This window comes from Anser anser, assembly GCF_964211835.1.
Source record: "Anser anser genome assembly, chromosome: 8".
Lineage (NCBI taxonomy): Eukaryota > Metazoa > Chordata > Aves > Anseriformes > Anatidae > Anser > Anser anser.
This window is the reverse complement of record NC_139728.1, coordinates 9,878,469-9,895,470: the sequence shown is the minus strand read 5'-3', so window position 1 is coordinate 9,895,470 and position 17,002 is coordinate 9,878,469. Positions and strand designations below refer to the sequence as shown.

Below are 17,002 nucleotides of genomic sequence, written 5' to 3'. Positions count from 1 at the left end.
GGAACATGAATAAAGTGCTTGAAAAGTCCCCAGAGACCCTGTCGCCAATTTCCATCACCTGCCAGACAGCACAGACTTGCTCCCACAGAGCAGACAAGGAAGGATGTTGTGAAGAGTCATTCACCATTTAATGGGCCAAGAACCAAAATCTGCAAGGAAACAGGAAGTAAAAGTGACAAAACAGAAGCAATGACCAGCCTGGTGTGCGTGTGCACGCAGGAACGCGTGTGTGTTATTAGCTTCCTCTGGCAGCATCTGAAACACTTTTGTCAGTGCCTGAAGCACCGCCTATGAATCTGATGCAGCCAAACTGAACAAATGCTGCCTGCAGTCTGGAGAAAATAGTAATCTGTCTGACTTGTTCTCGGCACTTAATGTGCATTCAATGAGCCAGATGCTTGTTTGTAAGTAATTACAGTTCCTTCACAAGAAACTTCTTATGTCCAGTAGGTTTTTAAAATCTGGATTTTAAAATCAATGTTTGAAAAGACGGATCTTTTAACCTTCTGGTGTGTCAGCTGGGATTTTACACCACTCTGCACAAAACCTAAACCCTCTATTCTGGCAGGGCAAATGAAACAGCACTGAATATTCCTGAAGAAAGAGCTAAGAGAAGGAACAGAAAACTAACCAGGCCGATCTGTACCGACCTCAGCAGTGATATCTACCTGCCCCAGTTCAAAAGAGCAGAGTGACAAATGTGTCCAGATGAACAGCTGGCCTGGCTCTAGTGCAAATAAACCACCAGCCTGAGCAAACTCTGCATGAAGAGGATGTCTGAGTAGCGCGTGCAAAATGCACTGTGGCTTTGCCAATTACTACGCAATGCAAACTGCCACTGTTTCCTCCAAAGGCACACGGTGAAGGTCTCTCAACTCTACCTCAGGCCCTGTCCCCGCCAAACTTGCAGGCACTCTGTAGGCTTAATAATTCAGCCTCTGTCAAATGGTGTGGCAAGTGGTCCGTGGATTAGGAAGGAAACAGTATCCTCTGCTACATCTGGTTGTTTGAAATAGTTTTGCCTTGCCAAAAGTGAATAGCTGTGAAGTAGCAAAAATCTCCTCTGTTCTCTGATGCTGACCCAGCAGTTCCTAACTAACCTGCAGGGCTTCTCTCTGCTGCCTTTGAGGGTGATCTAGATCAGACTCCAGCCTGGGAACAGCTCTGCGATGCAGACAGCATTCCCTGCTCTCCTCCCTGACCATCCCAGAGCCCCCGGCACGAGTTGTGACAAGGAACATCTTGAGGATGGGGTAGAACCCTATCCGTCTGTCTTAGGGTTTCTAGGATCACTCCCATTGCCTTTTTGCTAAAATCATATCGCTTCCCCATGGCGCATTTTGTTATTCATGTGAACCTAGCATTTCATCACGTCTGATTTTTATGTTATCTGGATTGTTTGCACTGACGCGCGATAAGATGAAGTGGGGACATCACAGCTCCATGCAGCATTGGCTGCGCTGTATTTCCCTCTTGGTTTAGGCCAGGCTGGGCTTGATTTCCCAAGATCCCAAAGAAAAAACATCCTGCCTGATTGCAGCCCCTCCTTTCCCAGAAATTGCTCTGTAGAATAAGCCCTGAACAAAGTGTTTCCTGTCTTCTGTTTAACCCTTTTCCTTCTACCCAAGTGCTCCATGACCCAGGCCTGCTCCAAAAGGCATGGATTTAGCACAACTCCCTCCTCCTGCCCACTCAAAAGCTGTCAAAAGCCCAAAATGACAGCACTAGAGTGCCAGAAGCAAGCAAGTCACCTGCAATTTCACACCTGCCATCGCTGCTTTCATGGCAGCTGGTGAGGCGAGAAGTTGATGAAGGTCCCACTTGGCCCAGGCTGAAAGTCAAAGCAACTGTTGGGCTTTTCAGGGAATGTCCTTCCCTGAAGTGGGAAGGCAGGTAGAAAACCTGCTGGCAGCTGCCCGGGGGCATCTGTTGCCTTGCTGAGGAGGTGTCTGTGCTTTTTTTGCACACCGACCTGTTCTTGGCAGCAGTTTTCCTGAGCTGGAAAAAAACATTGGCCATCATCAGCTGTGGAAGCACTTTCTGGGCTGTGGATTTCTCTCACCACTGGAGCCATGGCTGAATTGTGCTGGCCAAGTCTGCCTCCCTCCTAGGCAAGATTTAATAGCACCAGGTGAGTAGCAGTAACAACCCACCCATTTTGACTCCACTGGCTGAAGCTAACCTGCAATGTGCTCATTTCACCCTAGATGCCTGCATGGGAGGGGCTGTAAACCAAGCTGCAGAGCCCCATGGTATGACTGCAAATGTTGCAGGCTGGACTGCAGCGCTTGCTGTTCTGCCCTCTACTGGGCTTTTTCTGCCCAATACCAACAGGCGGTTGGTAATCATATCGGCAAACCTACGCTGTACTTCTCCTTTGATGGGAAATATGGCTCCCAGGGAGCATGTCGTATGTTTTCGTGTGTCTCTGACAGCTCTAGCACTCACTGTAGCAACATACTCCTCCAGACCCATGGGTTGAACACCCCTCACCATGTACCCACCACCAGCCCTACATTAGCAGCGTGCTCAAGCCAAGAAGCAGCAGCCAGTCCCCTGCAAGAACCAGAGGAATCCAAACAGGAGCGAGACAGAAAACAGACTCACAAAGGCCTGAGTATGTTGCGTTGCACAGACGTTGAATATCGCAGTCTGGCCTCCTGGCCCTAATATCCTCTGACAGCTCCCAGAGCAGGAGCTGAACAGGTTAGTGATTTGTTCGTGACTCCAACTCCTGCAGAAGCTACTGCTTCAAAGTCCCTGCTGCCAGTCCTCTGCAAAACACGCAAGAAGCTGCAAAGACTCGCAGTCTCCAGAGCCTGTAGAAGAGACCTACCTTTGAGAGCTAAGAACCAGTGGCCAAATGCTGGGTCTAGTCCAGCCTTTAAAAACCAGAGCTCTGGAAGGCAACTTCAGCCAGGTCCTGGTAAATGACTGCTTGTTTGATGGCTAACCGTTTGTGAAAATACAAGGCAAACCCCTATATGGGCAGGGTTTAGACTGTCCATGCCACCAAAGAGACACCTACCCCAAACCAAACACTACCTGTCTTTGACGCTTTAAGTAAAAGTTTGTTTCTAAGTCCCCTTCCGTTGGGCTGCAGATGCAAAAATCTAAAGCGGCCTGGGTAGCTCAGCTCATCAGGGAAGTGTTAAGTGGTACCACAAAAACCATCCCCTCTCTAAGCAGCAAACATGCAGAGCCGTGAAAGCACACACACATGCCTCCCAGTTAATGTCACCTTCACAGTTTCCATAACTTACAGCACAAGCAGGTATCTGTTCCAAAACAAGATGCCAGGCAAAGCAAGGATCCTGTTCTGAACAATGCCATGGGCCCAGGAAGCACTGAGGAATTTGCGGGAAATAGAACAACAGGAAGTAAGGAAAGTCCCTCCAGCAAAGACTGTGGACTTTTGGTGGTCGCATGGCAGCACGCTGTTGATAGGAGCAATACAACAGAGTTACGAAGTGACCGTCTGGCAGCAAACATTCCCATGGCCACTCTTGCCAGGGCAGGATCTAGACAAACAGCAAACAATAGAAGAGCTGAGTTGACAGTCACAGCGATAGAGACATGCTCATTACAAAAATGACTTCCTGAAAACCCTAGAGGCCTGGACACGCCATGTCATCAGAGCTGGCAATTCATATCCTGAGGCAGGAATAAACCATGCCAGAAGGGGACCAAGAACCAAGGGACCTGGACAAGTACAGATGGGGGTTTTAACTACACCCTGGAATAATGTTAATTTTGAGGATAGATGTAGCCTGCATGCCACTGGAAGGAAGGGGACCTTCTTTGGGGGGGGGGGGGGGGGGATCTGTCCTTGGTGATACCTGCTGTGAGAAGGGGAGAATGCAGGACTAATCCTGCCCAAACAGGGTCTCACTCTTGCTGCCTCCAGAAGTCACATGGGATGAACATTTGGAGTGGGATAATTGTCTAGTCTCTTTTCTGGTAGGAAAGGTCCTATAAGATTCCAGGTGAGGTAAAGAAAACCTGCTAGAAGCACCAGCTCTGGTCACCTCCTGGGAGAAAAGCGGGGCTGTCCTGACTGCAGCAGGGTAGGAGCTGTGCTGGCCTGAGCAGCTGTCTCCAGAGGATGCTACAAGACTGTGCATGTAGAGGACAACAACAAGGACAGGCTGGGGGACCCATGTGGTGGTTTAGCTCTCAAAACAGCTCCTGCAGGGATTCAGAGCAGGGCGTTTCGGGCTAATCTCTACGTCCCCTCAGGGAACCTGAAGGATTACTGCTCTACATCTGCTCACACGGTTGGGCCCCACCTTGCCGCCAAGGCCGGGGGAAGCACGGGCAGCCACTGTGTTAATCTGTTTGGGATAAACAGCAACAGGCACTATCCCTTGTGGTGCAGCAACTCCTGACCATCTCCCTTGCTCACTGGCCTGATGGCTTCTCTCGAGTCTTGCCTAGGGCAGGAACGCACCTCATGTTGCCTCAGGGGCTGGCTCTTGGCAGCTGCTACAGAATGCTACAGCACAGCTCCCTTGGCTGTCTCAAGGGCCAGGAAAGAGCAGCTACAGCAGTGCCTGGCCATCAGCAGCACCTGGCCATCACTAGCCTAGGGCAGCCTGGTTATAGCCCAAGCCAGGGTGGGAGTGGAGGCCCCTGGATAGTCACCCCAAATCCCCAGAGCTGTATGTTCACCAGCTAGCCCATGTTCTGCCAGCCCCCACTAACGTCCCAGCAGAAAGGCCTGGGAAAGTCCTGCATGGGTTTGTGCTGTTAACTATGCATCAAGGTCACCTACTTGCTTTTCCTTCTGCTCTCCTCTCCCTCCTGAGCATCTTTCTCTCCAAGCTCACTGCTGGTCCAAGCACCTGCTTTATGGGATGCATCACTGAGCCTTCCTCCTTCCTTTCAGGACCGGGAATGCTGGTTTGGGGTCTAGCTATGACTGTGCTGGCTCCCAGGTAGTCAGTGCCATCTGCCGGCTACTCTTTCCTTGACTGCTATGAAAACATGGAAAGCTGAATAAGCAAGCTCCCCAGACTTCCTTTTTAACCAGTCCTTCCCCCATACCCTCATATTCTGCTCCTGAAACCACATAGCCACAGTGCACATTTAAAAGATGGATGTTTTCAGAAAAGGAGCATTACATTTAAAACATTTTATTAAATAATGTTACAAATAGAACAATACATATCAAATTCCAAGTCAAGCAGATGTTTAATTTATGATAACTTAAACATAACTTAAGACTCATTTAAAGTCCTTTAAGAGCTTTATAAATCATACTTGCTATATATATATACACATACAAATCTGAGACTTCCATTTTATTTGCAAATTATATGCAGGCGTGTAATCTTACAAACATATCTGACATTTTAAAATGGCCTGTGCCCAGATCAGTGATCAGAGACCTACTCAGGAACAGGTGCTTTAAACATTTGCTGTTAACAGCACAGAAATACCCACAGTAAAAATCACTCAAGAAATTAAATATTTATATATACACACCTGTATTACAGTAATCCCATGGGGATGAGATCATTTCAGATCTACTTGCTGCATTCAGAAACTGAAGTACCTATTACAAGCACCAACATTCCTAGTGCTATTAGCAAAAAAGTCCACAAGCTTTCTGTTCTGGGACATGCAGCAGAAACCCAAATAACTGTCCATTTATGTCTGGGACATCATCTTAAAATAAACTGATTTCAACAATAAACCAGATCAATGGCTTCAAAGCAATTCAATGAATGTTTCTTAATCCCAATTATTTTGTTTCTGCAAGTATAACCCATATGTCTCCAGAGAAGGCATCTCCAGCAGTGTAGGAAGTGATGTGAAATAATGCATGTCTTCACCTCACCGAGGTACCTTTGAGTAGAACAGAGGAGAAACCAGCCTCCTCTTTAGGCAGCAGCTTACTATTTGCTCACCATCTGGACAAGAGATGGCAAGCTCCCAGTTATGATAACTACATGACTGAATGCAGACAGTATTTTGCCAGAAGGCCAGAATTTTGCCCTCTGCTTGTTTGTCTTCAATGAAAATACCAGACAGCTTGAGTTCAAAATTTGAGCAATACACAAGGTGAATCATCTTGTCAGCAAGGGGTAAAAACATCTGGACAGCTGCTGATCTGCATGCAGTTTCATTTCCTGAAAACCTGAGACATAAGTAAAGATGGCTTCAATTCCTGCAGAGAGAACAAAATTCCGCTATAAATTAGAAAATTGGCATAGATTTGTATTCTCTCTCATGTCAGAGGAATTTTGTATGCAGCAGGCAGCAAAAATGCACAAAAGTGTTCCTAATGCTATATACAGCTAGACAGGCAACTCAGCACAATCATCCTTTAGGAGCTGAATAGCCATTTCCAAATAAATTGACCAGCCTCCTTAGGAACTTTTATGCAATACCAAGATGCATATTAGGTACCCCAAATGCATATTGCTATTTCTGCAAATGTATAGCAATTAACAGTTCTGATGACTTCTGTGATTAAAAGGAAGAGAACTGGGAAGTGTAGCTCTCTTGCATGCTTACCTGAAACACCTGGAGTTAAACCATCTTGCCAGCATGCTGGAAACTGCCTTCAATAGTAAGGCTCTGGCAGCTGCTATAAAACAGAAATGAAAAGTACTTTAGTGATAACTGTTATATATCAAATGGATTTTAGAAAAGTGATTCCAATGCTTTTCATGCTGATTTTTGAGACACAACTTACCTGGAAGGAGTGAATTTCTTTGCTGCAAGAAGAAAAAAATATTATCATTTCAAGATGAAAGCCCTCTCATGCAAACTTTATTTTAATTAAAAACTTTTCTGAATATTTGATAAAGAAACATCGATCTAACAACAAATCTCATAGGCAGTTATTACTGTGTTATTAGCCCCGTCTCAAAATCCCACTCACTTTCCCTGGCAGTAATTACTGATGAATAGCTGTTGCTTTCCCCTCCCCTCTAATTATTTTCTTAAATTATTATTTTTTTAAACTTTTGGATGTTTAAATGCTCATCGTAAAGCCAAATGTAGCACATATGCAGGCTTTCTGAAAATAATTTTGTAATTTGTTTAAATGAGCTTTTACTTTTTCAAAAAGCTTTTTGAATCTGGAGGTACCACACACACACAAATCAGGAAGGTAAATAAAACAGTCCAATCTCTTACCTTTTTTTCTTAAACGTCTTGCTAGCCAAAGGAAGAATGATGCTGCAGTCAACACAGAGGCACTTGTGGCTATTAAACCCGCAGAGACATAGTTGACTTGTTTGGCTTGTCCAGAAGCTGAAAGAAAAAAAGTTTCAGTGAGACCAGGATGCATGTGAAGTCTTTGAAACCCTGTTTCTTCCCTTTCCTTGTGCTCTTCGGAAGAAACCAAAACTGCTGCTTGTCACTTGCTTGTTCTATCTCTTGCTGAGATAGGGGACATCCTGTGCATAAGATGAAATGCTACATACCAAAAATTATCCCACCTGTTGCCAAAGCAACGGCAAGGCAATAGGCTAACTATCCCAGGGTCTGTCTAACCTCCAGCCACAAGCTAAAATTTATGCTTTTATTTTTTTTTCCACACTCTGGTTTATATTGATTCCTGCTGTGGTTTCTTCCTCTTCGAAGAGTTCCACTGAAACCAATGAAATTATTCAAGACCCTAAACTATGCCCAAATAAAGGGGAGTTGAGCTCTTAGCATGTTAAGCAAAGACATTTCATGTGGGCCAAGCATGTGCCTACTGAGAACAGAGACAGCTCTTACTGCCTTGGATGGGAAGGCAAGGCTGAGACTTTTGCCCTGTAAAATTACAGCCTTTCACAGAAAAGCTCTGTGAGTTTCTTGGGTGAACTGCTCGGCTGAAGACTTATCACACCAACTTTACAAATCTATACTTCTTCCACTGAGAAGCAGACTGAAGAATGCAAAATCCCTACAAAGTTATACTTTTCTAGAAAAGCTCCTTATTTATATGCAAACAGCTCAAGATTAGAAATATTTTATTAAAGAACAAAAAAAATCCCAAAGTCAGGTTAAGGCTTCTGTTATTTTTAAGAAATCAAGATTTCCCAACAAGACCTTCAAGGAATTTTCTCCTTTATTTTCAAGGAACATATTCCGAGATTTCATTAGGCTTTTTTCTTTGTGCACTAGAAGTTCTAACTCACCAGTTGCTGTTATCTTCTCTACCCTTACATATCTCCTTCTCTTGACTAGAAACCTAGTAACACTTTTCTGTGCTTATTCATAGATAAAGTACCTTCACATGTGGGTGGACTGGCACTCCAGTTTCCTGAGCTACTGCATTTAAGAACATGAGAACCATGGAGCTTCCATCCTTCTGAACAATTGAAGTGGCAGGATGTGTTGTAAGTGAAGTTCCTAGTATCAGGCGAGCAAACCATAGAGCCTTTCTCAGGACGCGTCAGTGCTTCACATTGTACAACTGAAATACAGGAAGAAATGGTTAAGAGTCCTAAAGTGCCTTTCCTGTCTTTGGCCCTACTCTTTGCACTAGTAAAGTACGCTACTTTCAAAGTAATTTGAATTTAGGGTGGAAGCAGTTCACAGAGGCAAAAACAGACATTTTTAAGGCAGGGCAGGTCACAGCTGAAAGCATAAGAACTCTATTACCTCTAACCTCTACTGAGGCCATGATACTACCTTGCACACCCAACCAGGGCTGGAGAGTGACTGAATTTAACCTGGGCCCTCAGGGAATAGGATTTCAGTGTGTTGCACATTGACAAGGAAATATTTTCCAACCCAGTAATTCTTAACTTTTCTTTATTCTTTAACTTTTCTTAACTTTTTTAAAAGTTAAATTCTTTTTTAAAAAGTTTTTTTAAACTTTTTTTTAAAAAAAGTTTTTTTTAACTTTTTTTAAAAGTTAAATTCTTTTTTAAAAGTTTAAATTCTTTAACTTTTAATTCTTAACAGCACAGATGTCTAAGGAATTCAGCATGCTCATGCTGATAGCCCCAAGTGCTCGGGTGGGCAGGGATAAGGAAAGGTACCTTCACAGGATGGCTGCTCCTCAGTCCAGTTCCCAGAAGATCCGCACTGCAGTCTGGCTGGTCCTTTCAGGACAAATCCTTCCTCACAAGTGAACGTGCAGTTGGTACCCCAGGTGACATTCACAGAGGGATCGGAGCAGTTCACAGAGCCATGAGCAATGGGTGTTAAGGCAGGGCAGGTCACAACTGAAAGCATAAGAACTCTATTACCTCTAACCTCTACTGAGGCCATGATACTACCTTGCACACCCAACCAGGGCTGGAGAGTGACTGAATTTAACCTGGGCCCTCACTCAGGGGATAGGATTTCAGTGTGTTTCACATTGACAAGGAAATATTTTCCAACCTTGTAATTCTTAACTTTGCATTTTGGAAATGGCTCTGACCACTGTCCTCCTGCCAGGCACTCAGTGCTGGAGGGGCCCTCCAGAATATAGCCCTCCTGGCAGTGGAAATCACAACAGGAGTGACAGATAAGATCTCAAGGGACATGGTCACAGGTCATGAAACCTTCTAGCCAGGTTACAGCCTCACACCTCACAGCTGTAACATACGGATCACAAGAGCAGTCAGCACAGATATCTAAGGAATTCAGCATGCTCATGCTGATAGCCCCAAGTGCTCAGGTGGGCAGGGATAAGGAAAGGTACCTTCACAGGATGGCTGCTCCTCAGTCCAGTTCCCAGAAGATCCGCACTGCAGTGTGGCTGGTCCTTTCAGGACAAATCCTTCCTCACAAGTGAACGTGCAGTTGGTACCCCAGGTGACATTCACAGAGGGATCGGAGCAGTTCACAGAGCCATGAGCAATGGGTGTTAAGGAAGGGCAGGTCACAGCTGAAAGCATAAGAACTCTATTACCTCTAACCTCTACTGAGGCCATGATACTACCTTGCACACCCAACCAGGGCTGGAGAGTGACTGAATTTAACCTGGACCCTCACTCAGGGAACAGGATTTCAGTGTGTTTCACATTGACAAGGAAATATTTTCCAACCCAGTAATTCTTAACTTTTCTTTATTCTTTAACTTTTCTTTAACTTTTTTAAAAGTTAAATTCTTTTTTAAAAGTTTAAATTCTTTAACTTTTAATTCTTAACAGCACAGATGTCTAAGGAATTCAACATGCTCATGCTGATAGCCCCAAGTGCTCGGGTGGGCAGGGATAAGGAAAGGTACCTTCACAGGATGGCTGCTCCTCAGTCCAGTTCCCAGAAGATCCGCACTGCAGTCTGGCTGGTCCTTTCAGGACAAATCCTTCCTCACAAGTGAACGTGCAGTTGGTACCCCAGGTGACATTCACAGAGGGATCGGAGCAGTTCACAGAGCCATGAGCAATGGGTGTTAAGGAAGGGCAGGTCACAACTGAAAGCATAAGAACTCTATTACCTCTAACCTCTACTGAAGCCATGATACTACCTTGCACACCCAACCAGGGCTGTAGAGAGACTGAATTTAACCTGAGCCCTCAGGGAATAGGATTTCAGTGTGTTTCACATTGACAAGGAAATATTTTCCAACCTTGTAATTCTTAACTTTGCATTTTGGAAATGGCTCTGACCACTGTCCTCCTGCCAGGCACTCAGTGCTGGAGGGGCCCTCCAGAATATAGCCCTCCTGGCAGTGGAAATCACAACAGGAGTGACAGATAAGATCTCAAGGGACATGGTCACAGGTCATGAAACCTTCTAGCCAGGTTACAGCCTCACACCTCACAGCTGTAACATACGGATCACAAGAGCAGTCAGCACAGATGTCTAAGGAATTCAGCATGCTCATGCTGATAGCCCCAAGTGCTCAGGTGGGCAGGGATAAGGAAAGGTACCTTCACAGGATGGCTGCTCCTCAGTCCAGTTCCCAGAAGATCCGCACTGCAGTCTGGCTGGTCCTTTCAGAACAAATCCTTCCTCACAAGTGAACGTGCAGTTGGTACCCCAGGTGACATTCACAGAGGGATCGGAGCAGTTCACAGAGCCATGAGCAATGGGTGTTAAGGAAGGGCAGGTCACAGCTGAAAGCATAAGAACTCTATTACCTCTAACCTCTACTGAGGCCATGATACTACCTTGCACACCCAACCAGGGCTGGAGAGAGACTGAATTTAACCTGGGCCCTCACTCAGGGAATAGGATTTCAGTGTGTTTCACATTGACAAGGAAATATTTTCCAACCCAGTAATTCTTAACTTTTCTTTATTCTTTAACTTTTCTTTAACTTTTTTAAAAGTTAAATTCTTTTTTAAAAAGTTTTTTAAAACTTTTTTTTAAAAAACTTTTTTTTAACTTTTTTTAAAAGTTAAATTCTTTTTTATAAGTTTAAATTCTTTAACTTTTAATTCTTAACAGCACAGATGTCTAAGGAATTCAGCATGCTCATGCTGATAGCCCCAAGTGCTCGGGTGGGCAGGGATAAGGAAAGGTACCTTCACAGGATGGCTGCTCCTCAGTCCAGTTCCCAGAAGGTCCGCACTGCAGTGTGGCTGGTCCTTTCAGGACAAATCCTTCCTCACAAGTGAATGTGCAGTTGGTACCCCAGGTGACATTCACAGAGGGATCGGAGCAGTTCACAGAGCCATGAGCAATGGGTGTTAAGGCAGGGCAGGTCACAGCTGAAAGCATAAAAGGCAGCAGACATTAGTCTGGAACAAAGTGAAGTGTTTTTACTTTCCTGAAGCTTAGCAACATATCCGCTGCATAGAAGCGGCTTTAGAAAGGAGACTTACTATCCTGCCATTTCAGAAAGTAGATAGGAGTGGAAAGATCTCAAAATGGAAGACTGTCTGTTTTATAGGCAAGGCTGTAAATTCATCTGCAGCTCATGACAGCAGCTAGTTACTATCAAAAGTTTTCCCAGTTTGACTGCTGCTTGGTGATGTACGAGGCTTTTACTTCTTCTAACAATAGCTTATTGTATGCTGAACACCTCAAAAATAGCTATTCAGGAGTACTTGGCCTGATGTGAACAGTCAGACAAGATCATCTCCATTCCCTGTTCTCCACTTAAAGGCAGAAAAGGTTTTCCCTACATCATAGTCTAAACCAGGACTGGGACATTGGCCATTTTATCTCTTCAGGATGAGGGAGACCTGTGTGCTGCAATACAATAGCATCTTCACCAGAGAATTAAAGTAATGGACCAGAATCTCAGTTTGTATCCACTATGAGCTATGTATATGTATCCACAGAGCTATGTATAATGTGGAAATCCCATCTATCATTGTGTTATAAGGTCACCTTTTCATGATAGAAGAGGGGCAGACCAGTCCCCATAAAAATTACAGTATACTGGTTTCAATTTAGTCAGCTCATAGCCTTTTTCACACCGAACTGTGCATGACAAGTTATAGCCAGAGCTCTTCAATGAATGGTTGCACTCAAGATTCCCATGATCAAGTTTCGGTACCTCATCACAAGTCTTAACTTCAAAGAAGCACAAGGTACAGAGTCAGTCTCTTTGGCTAATGAGGCAAATCAAGCCAGACAAACTGAGCACTAGCTAGCATGACCATCTCCCCAGCTGGAAAGGAGGATGAAGTAATCTTACCAAGTTCACAATTCCTCCCATAGAATCCATCTTTACAATCGCAGGTGTAATTGTTAATAGTCTCGTTGCATTTCCCATTGCCACTGCAGGTAGACTCGTTGCAAGAAGCTGCAAAAAAAAAGTCAATCAAATAGAATCAGCAATGGCCACTACTGAAACTTGGTTGGTGCTTCATTTATCTTTCTGGAACTAAACGAGCACTTTGTACAGCAAAAGAAAGTCAGGGAATTTTGCTACATAAGGCTATCCCGTCATTTCACAGAATCATTTCAGAAATCAATAGCTTTGACAAACTAGCTCACAAGGAAAGAATTCCACCGGCTGGAAACTCCATGACCACTTGTTCTCAGTTATTAGCAATAATTAAAATGCAAAAGGAACAATATACTATGGGGTATGCAGAAATCCTCAGAGACATTCTTCATTAACTCACCACAGCTCTGATTTGGCAGATATTTCACTTAGATTTATTTTTTGACCTATCAAAAAAAATAGCCATCTCTACACAAATCTAAACCAGTGTTCTGTAGTTAGCAGAGAGAGACAGATGCCTCCAAAAGGACAATTCTCATCTAGCTCAGTCACCTACTTCAGAGTAGGATCAGTCATCTTCTGGAAGAGCCTGTTTCTCTCCACTGATAATGGAGAGGGTCAAATAACTCCCTTAGAAAAGATGTATGATATTCTGGGAGCTAGAAGGTAGGTGAGATCAATCCAGCTCTTAGAATAAGGTCAACCTCAGCTCTGTAATGATAAATGTACTGGTGTTTACAGGGTCAGGTAGTTAGTATGTAAGGCCAGGTTAAACAACCCACCCCGCTATCTCATCTCCACAGGAGCTCACTGAAAAGGACTTTCTGATACCATACCTCTATAGCACAAGGCGACCTTCTCTTTGCCACAATTCTGATCATTCCATTTGCCATCATCCTTCCCTCTTTTGATGTAGATTTCAACACAGTTCTCATTGTTTCCTGTGTCATTTGGCTCACCGGCAGCCCAGTTTCCATCATCTTTTCCCAGTGTTTCGTTTGTTCCTACCCAGGTCCATTTACCATTAATTTTTCTGATTCCAATCCAGTAGTATCCCGGATTGAAGGGTAAGATTTCATTGAGATAGTCGTTTTCGCTCTTATTCTGAATGGTAACCAAGTTAGTGTGAAACGTTTTGCACCACTGCTCTGCTTTATCATAGGTCATGTTTGTATCTGAATAATTGTATGTCCAACCATTCACCCCCTCCAGTATTGTAAGCCCTGGAACAAAAAGATGGCAAAAAGTTGCTATCAGACTTTTTCCCCTCCTTCTCTAGGATAGGATCCATAAAGCTCTACAAATATTGCACATTTGTCAATATCTGAAACTGCACAAAGTTAGCAGCAATTATTTTATAAATGATTAATCAGCAAGCTTCAAATCAGGTATGTCACCATCAAGCATAGCAACTTACTTCAGCCTGTGAAACTACGTCTGTTTACACAAAGCTCTGCAGACTTCGTAGTAAATCATAGGAGCCAATTACATCTCTGACAGGTAAGCAGGGTAACGTGCCATTGTAGCTACTGCTTTCTACGGGAATCTAGCCTCAAGCTAATTAGGTCACATTCAAAAAAAATCTGCTTAATTCTGAGCTTAAACCCAAGCACACTGACATTACCACCCATCTAGTTTTCTGCAGACATATACACTTACCATAAGCAAGGAGAGAGAGGAACCACAAGCAAGTCATGTTTCTGAGTTTTGTCTTTTATGCAGATGGCTATGAAAGATCAAAGGAACACATTTGTACAGAACATACACTGCTTTTTTACAATTCAGTATAAAATATCATCCACTTAATCTTTTCTGCATTTAAACAATCATTCTCAAGAATTAAATAAGACAGCAGTTCTTGGGAGATTAATCATCTAAAACAGTTCTTAACATCAAGATAGTTTTTAAATAGCTTTTTAAAAACTAACAGAATTCTACCTATCCAGTCTTCCTCTAGCTGAGCAATGAAATATAATAAAACACTCCATATATACTCACAGGTGTAGTTGTATTGGTCAGGTGCTATAGAAGTCCTCTAATATTTAGCAGGGACTGCTGAATATTAGTTAGCTAAACTCCTGAATATGGACTTGAAGATTCAACTCAAAGCGTCCAGACTCTGTACCCCTTGCCTTTACTCCTGCCTTTTATTCTCTCAGCCAGCCTGTCCTTCATGGTACGGGAAATCCCGCATAGAAAAAAAATTCTTGGAAAACCCCAGGATCACATCCTTACAAATTAAGCTTGATGTTTCCCCTTGCCAATCAACCCTCCCAGAAAAACTTGCCGTGCTGACAAGCTGCCAAGTGCTGGATTACAGTTTTACTGACAGAAGCACACAATTCCAGGATATCAGGAAAGAACAAGAAGAGTTTGCTGCATGAGTAAGCAGATTCCAACTTTTCTCCTAGAAAGTTTTGCACCCAAGTGGTACCAGCTCTTTGGGCATCTCAGTAAAAAAGGCACTGACATCAAAAGCTGGTTAACTAGTTTGAGTAAAAGATGAAAATTGCAGCACTGGGCAAGCCCTTCCTTGTGGATCACAGCACGCTGTGCAAAGTTCCCATCCGTGGTGAAGTTCACCAGCTCCAGATTTACTAGTGGTCATACAAGGTCTTGTTTGCAATATAAATTCAGTTGCTGATAACGGTGAAGCTCAGAATGCAGGCTTCGCTTTGACCTTGGACAACGTGCTCCGATATCCTCATCTCAACAGAGCTACAATTCCTGACCAGGTGCATGCCATATTTCAGGAGGACAAGACAATACGCTAGTCATATACTGAATTCATGCACATTGATTGTGGATACACTGATGAATTACACCACTGCGTAATGCAGTCACACAGCATCCATGGCATGAGGCACACGCCTGAGTAGTCACAGACACTGCCATAGCTGGTTGGTAAGCAGTCACAGGTGACGCAGAGTGCACCTGAGAAGGCAGCAAGCACAAGGATCACTAAGTCCTCATACAGTAGCCTTCCAGCTGCACCACTCCACCATCCTCCTGCACGCCTTCACATATATGCCACAAAGGTGACAAGGTCAGTGACTTCCCACACTACATACAACACTACTCTCGACTGTCCTCACCTAAGAATCTTTCTGACCCCTCTTTGTTACAGGAGGTCCGCTTGTACTCCAGCAGATGGCCCAGTTGCCAAATCAGTGCTCCAGGCACAAAGATTCACCCATAGGGGTAAGGTTTAGCGAGGCTCAATGCTGAAAAGTCTCAACAAGCACCATCAACAATAGGATGACACAGGGCATCACCTACTTCCTATCTGTAAAATGGTTACAGTTTATAAAGTACAGGTTGAAATACATATTTTGGAGGCTCAGCCTGTATTTCCAGAATGAAGTGAGTGGCTCCTGGACCCCAATTTAAGATGTCAGGTGATGTCAATTTCCCTATTAGTACTATGGAGGTATTATTTCACTAGCTCAACATGTGCACCATCAGCATCACCCTGGCACATACCGTACTGCACTTCACCACACTAGCATCCTAGCAGCAACTGATTGGCTTGAATGTGCACTTCGTTATTCGGGTTCACAACTGCTCAGCTTCACACTGTAGATCAGTTCCTCAGCACGTATGAGGGAAGGAGGACTGTCATTTGGTCTTCCAAAAGCATTATTCCCTTTTATTAACCCATGCCCTTAGGGATGGTGAGGGATATGACAGATCCCCTGCACATCACACTGTCAGACCATAGGACACAAAATGGTCTCCATTATCTATTAGATTGGATGCATGTATCTATAGGCTATCTTCTAGGGTAGGCATGTAGGGTATCTATAAGAAGCACACCTACTTCAGCAGATCTTTTCCTCAAAACTAGGACAAGGCATAGCACATTCTCTTTAAATTCAGCATAACAAGTGCCCTAAGAATGGAAATATATCAACCTATTTCTAAGTGAGTTATGTGAAGATATGCCTTTCAATACCAGCTGACATCTACCAGCACTCTATTCCACCTGGAGTTGGTGATGGTAAATATTACAGCAGAACAGGTAGATCAGGTAAAGGCATAAAGTAATTTCAAGAACTGGCTTTTCCTTTTGTTGAAAAAGTGAAACATTTGTAAACACCCATAGCTTCATAAATCTCTGCCTATTAAGAGAAGGCAAAGGAAAGAGAACAGAGTAAGCAGTATACTCTAAAACAGCACCACTTCGTATCAAAATACGAGTTTCCTAGAAATTGCAATGAAGTCCTTGAAAGCCTGTCAAAATCAGCTACCGATTATCAGAGTGAGAATTAAAAAGAGCATACTGAATATTTGCAGGGAGAGGCAGATGTGAACTAGCAAAGCTAGAATCAGACATGCCATCAAGAAACTCTGAAAAGTTGAGGTTAACTCCTGGCTATTCTACAGCCACATTCTGTGACCTCAGGCCTGGGCCAATTTCTTATAACAACCAGACTT

General features: G+C 43.8%; 2 protein-coding genes across 6 annotated transcripts in view; both read right to left on the bottom strand.

Moving 5' to 3' along the window:
• The window catches only part of RXRG (retinoid X receptor gamma), a 43,892-nt gene extending 38,998 nt beyond the window's left edge, over positions 1 to 4,894 (bottom strand). Inside the window, exon 1 of the mRNA XM_083845990.1 lies at positions 4,775 to 4,894. The gene's annotated coding sequence lies outside the window, so the exon portion shown is untranslated. The remainder of the gene's footprint in view (positions 1 to 4,774) is intronic.
• A 225-nt stretch (positions 4,895 to 5,119) lies between these two features.
• LOC310903223 (E-selectin-like) lies at positions 5,120 to 15,803 on the bottom strand. 5 transcript variants are annotated; one of them, XM_083845984.1, is made up of 15 exons: positions 15,661 to 15,803; positions 14,564 to 15,499; positions 14,225 to 14,291; positions 13,402 to 13,788; positions 12,533 to 12,640; positions 11,412 to 11,597; positions 10,815 to 11,000; positions 10,169 to 10,354; positions 9,641 to 9,826; positions 8,991 to 9,176; positions 8,234 to 8,419; positions 7,150 to 7,266; positions 6,704 to 6,725; positions 6,523 to 6,595; positions 5,120 to 6,172 (listed from the first exon to the last, which is right to left on the bottom strand). In XM_083845984.1, the coding sequence occupies exons 3-14, from the start codon at positions 14,259 to 14,261 to the stop codon at positions 6,538 to 6,540; spliced, it is 1,845 nt and encodes a 614-aa protein (XP_083702110.1). In that variant the 5' UTR covers positions 14,262 to 14,291; positions 14,564 to 15,499; positions 15,661 to 15,803; the 3' UTR covers positions 5,120 to 6,172; positions 6,523 to 6,537. The 5 variants fall into 5 exon arrangements, with proteins under 5 accessions (XP_083702110.1, XP_083702111.1, XP_083702112.1 ...); XM_083845985.1 differs by having other exon boundaries at positions 14,564 to 15,792; XM_083845986.1 differs by lacking the exon at positions 15,661 to 15,803 and having other exon boundaries at positions 5,120 to 6,142; positions 14,564 to 15,469.
• Positions 15,804 to 17,002: the final 1,199 nt, after the last annotated feature.

What these genes read in the sequence shown, in the direction of transcription:
- LOC310903223 (XM_083845984.1), bottom strand. Translation starts at nt 14,261, where the DNA reads ATGACTTGCTTGTGGTTCCTCTCTCTCCTTGCTTATG. An exon ending in GGTCGCCTTGTGCTATAGAG is followed by an intron (nt 12,641 to 13,401) that starts GTATGGTATCAG and finishes TTTTTTTTGCAG; the next exon opens with CTTCTTGCAACGAGTCTACC. An exon ending in GGAGCAGCCATCCTGTGAAG is followed by an intron (nt 9,827 to 10,168) that starts GTACCTTTCCTT and finishes TTATGCTTTCAG; the next exon opens with CTGTGACCTGCCCTTCCTTA.